Source organism: Neopelma chrysocephalum, unplaced genomic scaffold, assembly GCF_003984885.1.
Source record: "Neopelma chrysocephalum unplaced genomic scaffold, ASM398488v2 Primary Assembly neopelma1_253, whole genome shotgun sequence".
NCBI classification, from domain to species: Eukaryota; Metazoa; Chordata; class Aves; order Passeriformes; family Pipridae; genus Neopelma; species Neopelma chrysocephalum.
Window position 1 is genome coordinate 2741390 of NW_020897915.1, and position 10096 is coordinate 2751485.

Consider the following 10096-nt stretch of genomic DNA (forward strand, 5'->3'; position numbering starts at 1 on the left):
CCTCATTAGCTGATAAATAACCCTCGTGCTCATTTCCTCGTTTGCATTTATTTGGTGAGAATCACTCCTTGTCTCAGGGCATTTGCTGAGGGACAAAAAAAAAGACAAAACCCCAGAAAGTTAACAATAAAATTGTTATAATTGAACTTCGGGCCGAATCGAGGCTTTGCAGACACGAATCTTTTCATTTGCGCCTCATTTATGGAAATATTGTCAATTATGGACGTTCTCAGGGAAACGAAGCAAACAACCCCGACAATAAAGGAGCGAGCGGGATATTTTGATATTCCAGGGATGTGACTCCCTTCTTAATGAAGACAACTTCAGTTAGTTTAAAAGATGCCAGAGCTCTTATTAACGAGAGGAAAGGCTCCAAAAAAATACAAATGTAAGCTGAGGAATTAATCTCACCACGATCCTGCTCCCACTCAAAAGTGGCTTTGATCTGGATCCTCTGTTTTTAGGCCCTAATCCCAGTTTTTCCACTGGTTTCCTGTGTGTTTGGTTGTAGGTTGGACATCAGGAAATATTTTTTCCTGGGAAGGGTTGTCCAGCCCTGGCACGGGTAGGATCCCATCCCTGGAGGGATTTAAAAGCCATGTGGATGTGGCACTTGGGGACATGGATTAGTGTGGCCTTGGCAGTGCTGGGAATGGTTGGCCTCGATCACCTTGGAGTGTTTTTCCAACCTAATGATTCCACGATTCCATCTGGGTTGATTTCTCCTTTTTCCCAGATTAATTTTTGCTGAAGGGACAATGACAAACAAAGCAACAATAACAACTCTCCTAAAGTCACATCAGAGCATCCATGAGGAGGTGCCAGAGGATATTTCAGAGGGCAGGGATAGATGGGATATGGGAAAGGAATTCCTGGCTGGGAGGGTGGGGAGGCCCTGGCAGAGGTTGCCCAGAGAAGCTGTGGCTGCCCCAGGATCCCTGGAAGTGTCCAAGGCCAGGTTGGAGCCACCTGGACTAGTGGAAGGTGTCCCTGCCCATGGCAGGGGGTGGAACAGGATGATCTTTAGGGTCTCTCCCAACCCAGACCATTCTACAATTCCATGATTGTATGAAACGCTCGGAAAATCCAAGTGCCAAGTTTGGGATGAGCAAACCTTGATGCTTCCACCCCACAGAGGGAGACACCAGGATTTGTTCTTCTCCCTAAGTCTCCAACTGCTTTCTAAGCACATGTCCCTGCACAGAAAAATATTTATATAATTTCCACATAACCAGATTGCAGCAAGAAAGTTAAAACCATCTAAACTAACCAAAAATATCTATTTAAAATGAAAACATCTTGGAGTATCAGCTCCAGCACTGGCTCAAATGTAGATTTTCCACAGTAAGTCTTGATTATTTCTACAAAAACGTAAATATCCACCAGATTTGTTGCCACTACTTGAGATGGCCCATTTCCTTTTTTTTTTTCCTTTTGGAAATGCAAACTAATGCATCTGTTGGCTGCAGATATAAAAGCAGGATCTCCAAGCTCTAACTCCTCTATTTAACTATGCAAATAACATTTTTTGGGAGGGGGTGTCTTGCACACACACAGTGTTTACACACGTGCTTTTCTGCCTAAAGTAAACTCAGAGCTCAAATTAAAGTGTATTCTCAGTGTTAATTTGAAAAGATCAAATTCACACAAGGTAGGAATACCAATATTTTCATCTTTCCAAACAGAACTTGTTCTAGATGTGGGGGGAATAAAAGTGGAATTGATGTTTTATTAAACACCCAGAATCCAGCTATGCCTAAAATCCTCCTTTTAACAAGTTCTGAGCATCCCAGCACTTCTGCTGAAACTCCTACTGCTAATTAGCTGCCAGGAATTGGGGCTAAATTAATAAAACACACTAAGATTGCTACAAAATGCCCAGTATTAATTGAAGTGCTCGATATCTCATTAGCTCTGAGAGCATAATGGGGTTTTGATTAGGCAGATTATTAAACTCCCTTCCCTGATACCAGTCAGAACCTCTTAAGGTGCTGCAGAGCAGGAATTGCTGGAAAACCCATTTTCCATTCCAGGAAAAACGTGGTGAAGTAATCCTGGATCCTCATTTCTTGGGGGATAATTCAGATCCAACAGCAACATGAAAATAAAAAGAGGTTGGTTGGTTAAGCAGGAAAGAACATTCTCCTTTCAATCCACATCTCCTTTATGTTTTCCAGTGGTTTTCTAAAATGAATCCCAGAATCACTGAGGCTGGAAAAGCCCTCTAAGGTTGAGTCCGGACATCCCCCAGCACTGCCCCGTGTCCCCAAGTGCCACATCCACACATTTTCAATCCTTCAGGGATGGGGCCTCCAAACCTCCCTGGGCAGCTGTGCCAGGGCTGGACAAGCCTTTCCACGAGGAAATTTTTCCTATTATCCCACCTAAACCTCTGCTGGTGGAACTTGTGGCTGTTTCCTCTCATCCTGCCACTTGTTTCTTGGGAGAAGAGACCAATCCCCACCTGCTCCAACCCCATTCCTCCCTCTGGAGATCCCAAGGGAGAAGAACAAACAGGAGGCAAACGTGGTTTTCACCAATTTAAGGTTCCCTCGGCTTCCCTTCTGACCAAGAATATTTGGATTCCTTTTAAACAAGGTTTGTTTCTTCATTTCTTATTTCTTTCTCTCGAGATATATTCCTTTTTTTCTTTGTCTTAGATCATCCATCCATCAATCCTGTCCTGCTTCCAGCTGCTTTACAGGTGTTGGAAGCAAGTCTGGCTGAACCTCAGTTCCCTGAAGTCTTTTAATTGATTCTTCCAACACTAAACATGGAATGGTTTGGGTTGGAAGGGAACTTAAAGTTCATCCAGTGCCACCTCTTGACATGGGCAGGGACACCTCCCACTAGCCCAGGTTGCTCCAACCTGGCCTTGGACACTTCCAGGGATAGCACAATTTAAATGATTTTTAAATTAATTAAATTTAATTAATTAAATTATTTAAATTTAATTTAATTATTTAAATGAATTATTTACTACTTTAGTAATTGTCATTAAATATTTGAAGTTTGGGGGGAGTGTTGATGGTAGATCCTTAACCCCAACAATCCATTTTATCCCTTGCCTCCCTAAACATATTCATTGGCACTAAATATGAATAAATTCTCCACTCAGACAAGAAGTTTTCAAGCTTTATCACGTGAAAAGGATACAAAAAAAAACTTCTGCTGGATTTTTCTCTGGGAAAACATTGGCTCAACTTCAAGCAGGTTTTCACAGTTTCTGAGACCACTTTGGGGGGTTTACAAAGCGTTGGTACTTTTATTATTTCTCGTTTTGCCCCCGAGTTCCTCGTGAGGGGGAAAAGCACTGGCTGGATTTCAAGAAGGTTTAGCTTCTGAAAAACACTTTGTGGTTTTTTGCAAAGTATTGATACTGGTGTTTGTTGAAAAGCAGCAACATCTCTTCCTCTCTGAAGCTGGACAAGCTATTTTTGTGTCTCTCTCTCTGCTTTTATTCACTATAAAGGAAGCCTCCAAAGCGAATTTTTAGACTCCTAAAACCCTTTCAAGTGCATTGTATGGATTTTTTGTCTATCTCCAGCGTGGCATCTTTAAAAAAAAAAAAATCCATTCCAGACCCTTTTAGCTGCTCCCCTTTCTCCCCAAGTGGCCCTTTTGTACCTGCAACAACCACAAAGGGCCGGATTTAAAAGCATTCCAAGGGGATCTTGGATATATCTTGAATCCAGGGCCAGTGGAGGCGATGGGAACACTTCAAAAGGTGCCAACCCAGAGCTCCAAAGCCTCATTTCACAGCTTATATTTTATAGCCAACCTAGTTCCCAACCCCTCAAGCATTTCTGGTGTCCACAAACATTTATAATTGTCACCTGGGAACCACGACTTCCTTCCCCTCCAAAGGTCTGCAACGAGATGAAAAGCCACTGGTTTTATAAATCCCGTTATAAATAGTGCTGCATTCCTCCTGTTATCCATCTGTGTGCTGGTTTAAAGGTAAACCAGCAGGGGAAAATGAACTCGACCCAAAAGAGAGATTGTAAATCAGAATAACAATTTAATAAAATAATACAATTAATATGATTATACAGACAAACAATCGGTTTTAACCCACAAAACCCAAATGTATAACCCAGCACCCTGGGGCAGGAACAGAGTGGTGTTTGTTGGGCCCCCTGAGTCCAAAGAAAAAGGAGAGGGGAAAACCTGTTGCAGTCTGGTTGAAAAGTGGTGGTTGCAGTCCAGTCGAGAGCTGTGGTCTGCAGTTTTCCTCTGGATCCCACGAGTGGTTAAAAAAGTCCCAAGACTCCAAGATTATATATCCTCAGGTTCAGGCAGGGATGCTCAGTCCCTCCCTCAGGGTGGGGGGTTCCTTAATGGGTGCAAGGACAAGAACATCCTCCTATCTTGCAGGCCTCTTAGCGCCCAGTTTATAGCCTGAGGAATCAGGCTCTATGTGCAGATGGTGTCAATGGGGCACCATTTGGGGTGCAGGGGGGCTGCAGAGACTTGGAACAGTGTAAGGCTGGGCTAAGTACCCGTAGCTATGAGCTGGGGGATGTTTCTCCACCGTGAGCAGCAGAAGCAGCAGCAAGAACAGCACTGACGGAGGGAAGGTGGCAGAGATCCAACAGATAAGAACTGAAGAAGCAGCAGGAACAGCACGTAGCCAAGGAAGACACAGAGTTGTCTGAAGGAAAGAGAGCCAGCAGCAGAGAGAGCACAACTAAGTTCTACAGAGAGAGTTTTGGGGTAAGAACTGAACCAGAACCCCCAAACTCCCTTTGAGACCCCCCTCCTAGGAGGAGGGAGATGGACTCTTGCTTGAGAAGATTCTTGGAGTGCTACAGCACTGCAAAGAGAGGAGCTGAGGAGCTCAGGCTTCCTGGAGCTGGACCGGGACAGCAAATGGAATGCAGGAGGGTTCCCCCCCCCGACTCTAAGAGGTGAAAAGATCTTTCCCTTCTTCCCTCCTGGACTTTTATTTGGAGGGAAAGGAGATTTGATCCATTGTAAATACTGTTTTGTCATGGTAGAGGTAGTTGAGATTGTATATAATGTATTGTAGTATTTATTTGTTGCTGAAAAAAGATAAATTTTACGCTGACCTGCGCTGCCTTACCCAAAAGGTGCCTGCAGGTGATAAGATCATTATCCCTGGTGATTTCAATGCCAGAGCAGGTAAGAATTTTGAAGCCTGGAAAGGCATGTTAGGCAAGCATGGTGTTGGAAACTGCAACGATAATGGTCGACTTCTGCTAGAATTCTGTGCGGAGCAACAGTTTACCATCACTAATACTATCTTTCAGCAGAAAAATAGTCTGAAGACAACATGGATGCACCCCAGATCTAAGCATTGGCACCTCATCGATTATGTCTTGGTGCCACGGAGGGATGTCCACAATGTCCTCCACACCCACATGATGCCCAGTGCAGAATGTCAAACAGACCATCGGCTTGTGCGCTGTAAACTCAACTTCAATCTCACATTCAAACCCAAAAGGGGCAGTATCCCAAGGAGAAGACTCCAAGTTAACAATCCCCAATCAGCCACAGTAAGAGAAAGATTCCAGGCAAACCTTCAAACTAGGCTCAAAAACCATCCCACAGATTCTGCAGATTCCTCTCCTGAAACAATTTGGCACCATATTAAAAGCAGCATCCTGCAATCCTCCGAAGAATCCTTAGGGTTCTCCCTCAAGAAGAACAAGGACTGGTTGGATGAAAACAATCAAGAAATCCAGGACTTGTTGAGGAAGAAGAGAACTGCCCACCAAGCACACCTTGCACTGCCATCCTGTCACACAAGAAAAACAGCCTTTCATCTTGCATGCAGCAAGCTCCAACAGAAACCCCGTGACATCCAGAACAAGTGGTGGACCGATCTAGCTGCAAAAACTCAACTATGCGCAGATATGGGTGAAATTGGGAGAACATTAACATGGAAAAGTGAGGAGTATGGAAGGCAAGTGGCTGCTGAAGGAACAGGCATCATTCCCAAGGATTTTAATGGGTTCCTCAGCCGGAGCCTGTGGCAATCCCCCAAGGCTGGATGTGGACGCACAAGCAAGGGCTCTGCAGAGGAATTAGGGATTTGATCCCAGTTATAACTCCAGCTGAAATTATCCCCCTTGGACTCCCCCCCAAGGAAAAACAACTGCTGGGTGGGGATTTGCCAGTTCTGATCATCCCTGGAGGGGGTGAACCCGGAATGGAGGAGGAGGAGGAGAAGGAAGGACACGTTTCACTGGGACCTGGGCAAGGGGTGGCCCTTCATGGGCACAACCAGCAATGGCACTTTGGGAAAGGCATTTTAGCCAAAATCAGCAGGCTGGGAGAGCTGGGGGGGTTCACCTGGAGAAGAGAAGGATCCAGGGAGAGCTGAGAGCTCCTTCCAAGGCCTAAAGGGGCTCCAGGAGAGCTGGAGAGGGACTGGGGACAAGGGATGGAGGGACAGGACACAGGGAATGGCTTCCCACTGCCAGAGGGTTGGGCTAGATGGGATCTTGGGAAGGAATTCCTGGCTGGGAGGGTGGGGAGGCCTTGGAATAGAATTCCCAGAGAAGCTGTGGCTGCCCCTGGATCCCTGGAAGTGTCCAAGGCCAGGTTGGATGAACTTGGAGCATCCTGGTAGAGTGGGAGGTGTTCCTGCCCATGGCAGGGGTTGGAACGAGATGGGTTCTATGGATTTCTATGAGGCCCTGAAAAAAGCATATGGGCCTACATATCAGGTCCAAAGCCCTCTACTCAGCGCTGATGGACAAACACTTCTGACAGATCAAACCTCCATTCTGAATCGATGGTCTGAACACTTTCAGACTCTTTTCAGTACCAACCGTGTAGTCCAAGACTCAGCAATTCAGTCCATCACACAACAACCGGTGAAATACGAATTGGATACTGCCCCCACTTTAGGAGAAACCCTCAAGGCCATACAGCAGGTGAAAATCGGCAAGGCAGCCGGGGTTGATGGAATTCCACCCCAAGTCTGGAAACGTGGGGGCCTTGAACACCATGCTAAATTTCACGAGTTTGTGGTGCTCTGTTGGGAACTAGGCGAACGTGCAGCTGGACCAGGTGGCCGAGCCTGAGAAGGTGCAAAGATCCCAAATATCCCTCCTGGATCAGCAGGAAGAGCGGATCCACCAGCTGGAGATGGAGCGGCGCCGCCTCCACGATGACATCCAGGAGCTCAAGGGCAATATCCGCGTGTTCTGCCGTGTGCTGCCGGAGGAGTCGGAGCCACCCAGAGCTTCCCAGCAGGAAATATTCCAGGAGATCCAGCTGCTCGTCCAGTCTGCCCTGGACGGGTATATCCCGTTTGCATCTTCGCCTATGGACAGATGGGAAGTGGCAAAACCTTCACCATGGAAAGGCTGGAACCACCCAGAGATCCTGAATCCCGCGGGATGATCCCAAGGGCCTTCCAGCACCTCTTCCACAGCACCCACAACAAAGCTGGGAGTACTGGTTTTCTGCCAGTTTCCTGGAGATCTACAACGAATCCCTGTGGGATCTGCTGCTCCCAGAAGGGGAGCGTGGAGCGGAGCTGGAGATCCGACGGATTGGCCCCAACACCGACCAGCTCCATGTGCCCAACCTCACCTGGGCGCCCGACCTCACCTGGGTGCCCAATCTCACCTGGGTGCCGGTCACCAGGGAGGAGGAGGTGCTGGAGCTGCTGCAGCGAGCGGGTTCCCAGCGTTCCGTGGCCCGGATGGGGCTCAATGATCGCTCATCCCGGAGCCATTCCATGTTCCAGCTGCGCATCCACGGGGAGCACCAGGCCAGGGACCTGCAATCCCACTCCTTGCTGACCCTGGTGGACCTGACGGGCTCGGAGCACCTGGAAAAGTTGGGATCTGTCAGGAATCGGCTCCGGGAAACCCAATCCATCAATTCCAGCCTCAGCGCCCTCGGGCTCATCATCGAGGATCCATCCCTGATTTGGATCAGGGACCTGTGTGCCAAGGGATTCATCCCCACCGCCCTTTTTCTGTCCCAAAATGCTTCCCCCATTTCCAGCTGCCGTGGAATTGGAGCTTCACTCATAACATTTCCCCCTGGGATTAACCTCCTGGAGCTCCTGCAGTTGGATTTCACAGGGAAAATAAGCAGGATTTCCTTGGAAAACGTCACCTCCCAACTGCTCAAACATCAGTCACCTCAAGGGTGAGGAGTTTTTGAGAAACTTTCACTTCCTTTCTGGCTTTTCCCGAAGGGAATGGGAGGTTTTTTTCCTCACCCAGGGGCTCTATTTTCATCAGATCTCCTCCCAAATTACGCCTGATTTTATGACAACACCTCTCAAAGCAACTGATATTCTGCAAGACAGTTCTACATTAATTAAACACACTAATATTTCCCAGACCTTTAAAACCATGCTCCCGGGCTGGCAGGGAAAGCCATTTTCCCTGGAGAGGGCTTGGAATCCCTCAGGAATTAACCAACCACGGCAGGCTGATACAATTCTCCAGCTGTTCCACGTGAGCAACAACACTTTGTCCAAATATTCCTCTGCCTCCTCCCACCATATGTTACATTTCAGCAAATTATATTTTTCAACCCCCCCCCAATTTTAAAGCTCTTCAGTGGTTTGAGGAGGAGAGAGAGCTGTGAGAGAATAATTGATTTCTTTGGTTTGTTAGTCAGAGCAGTGACACTCACTGAGGGCAGAGAGGAACTCGCTCCAGATTAAATGAAACATCTTGTTTTGGCAGCCCAGAAAATCAGAATAAATTCAGGAGCAGAATTGCCCGAATTGCAGGATTGCTCCCAGTGCCACCTCAGCTCAAACCCTTTTCTACTTGATCGCTTCAGATGTTTGAGCCAAACTCTCTCTCTCTCCTGATTTTCATCCAAAATTGTCCTCAAAAAAACCCACCAAACAACCTTGAAATATTTTCCACTGTTTCTTAATCCCTCTTCTGATGGATTTTTGTTTAACCCTGGCTGGAGTCAAGACCTGGCAGGGCTCTACCCCAGGGAACTGCTGATGCTCCTTCACAGGCTCAGTAAATGATTGGCTGCTTCACATAACTGAGCAAAAGACACCATCTTTCAACAGATAACATGGAGAATTTACTCAGATAAAAATGTGATTTTGGTTCAAAGCCTGACTCAAGTACAGATCTGAAACAGAATCCTGGATTCATCACAGAATATTGGAATGGGTTGGGTTGGAAGGGACCTTCAAACCCAGCTCATTCCATCCCTTCCATGGGCAGGGACACCTTCCACCAGCCCAGGTTGCTCCAAGTTCATCCAACCTGGCCTTGGACACTTCCAGGGATCCAGGGGCAGCTTCTCTGGGCCTCCCCACCCTCCCAGCCAGGAATTCCTTCCTAATATCCAATCTAAACCTCCTTTCCTTCCCAAGATGCAGGGAAACAAGCCCCTCTCATGTGTTGGAAGCTCATAATTTGAATCCAGAATCCACATTTCAAGCCTCCACACGTGGGTTCCAGCAGACCCAGATGGAAAACGCTGACAGAAAAATTTCATTATTCCAGAGCAGCTGAGCACGAATCAAATCCACCCATGAATCTTGCTGGGCATTTGTGGGAGGATTTTCCAGCTCAAGTTTCGAGTTGTGTCCTCAGGAGGAAATAAAGCCAGGGAAGAGCTGCTCCCTGTCCCAGAGTTCCAACTCAGGTCTGTGTTCTTACACTTTCTCATCTCAGGAAAACCCTAAAACCAGCAAAAAAACCCCAAAACCAGCAAAAAAATCCCCCACACTGCCCTGAGAAACCCAGATCTGCCCCACAAAGCTCTTCAAAGGACACGACAACATCCACACCACAAACACAGAAGGGCCTCCCAAAACCTCCAAGGTTCCCCAACCCAGAACTTACTCAGATAAAAACATGACTTTGGTTCAAAGCCTGACTCAAGTACAGAGCTCAAACAGTATCCTGGATTCATCACAGAATCATGGAATGGGTTGGGTTGGAAGGGACCTTCAAACCCAGCTCATTCCACCCCCTGCCATGGGCAGGGACACCTTCCACCAGCCCAGGTGGCTCCAAGTTCATCCAACCTGGCCTTGGACACTTCCAGGGATCCAGAGGCAGCCACAGCTTCTCTGGGCCTCCCCACCCTCCCAGCCAGGAATTCCTTCCTAATATCCAAT

The 10096-nt window shown here is 47.3% G+C and overlaps 1 protein-coding gene across 1 annotated transcript; it reads left to right on the forward strand.

Moving 5' to 3' along the window:
- The first annotated feature begins 7212 nt into the window (after nucleotides 1-7212).
- Nucleotides 7213-8140, forward strand: LOC113977704 (kinesin-like protein KIFC1). The gene is made up of 2 exons (XM_027704040.1): nucleotides 7213-7583; nucleotides 7625-8140. The coding sequence occupies exons 1-2, from the start codon at nucleotides 7308-7310 to the stop codon at nucleotides 8138-8140; spliced, it is 792 nt and encodes a 263-aa protein (XP_027559841.1). The 5' UTR covers nucleotides 7213-7307.
- The last annotated feature ends 1956 nt before the right edge of the window (nucleotides 8141-10096 follow it).

Bases quoted from the DNA above. Each gene is read 5' to 3' on its own strand.
- LOC113977704 (XM_027704040.1), top strand. From the start codon at position 7,308: ATGGGAAGTGGCAAAACCTTCACCATGGAAAGGCTGGAACCACCCAGA. The intron at 7,584-7,624 runs TCACCTGGGTGC...CCGGTCACCAGG, and splicing joins CCTCACCTGGGCGCCCGACC to GAGGAGGAGGTGCTGGAGCT.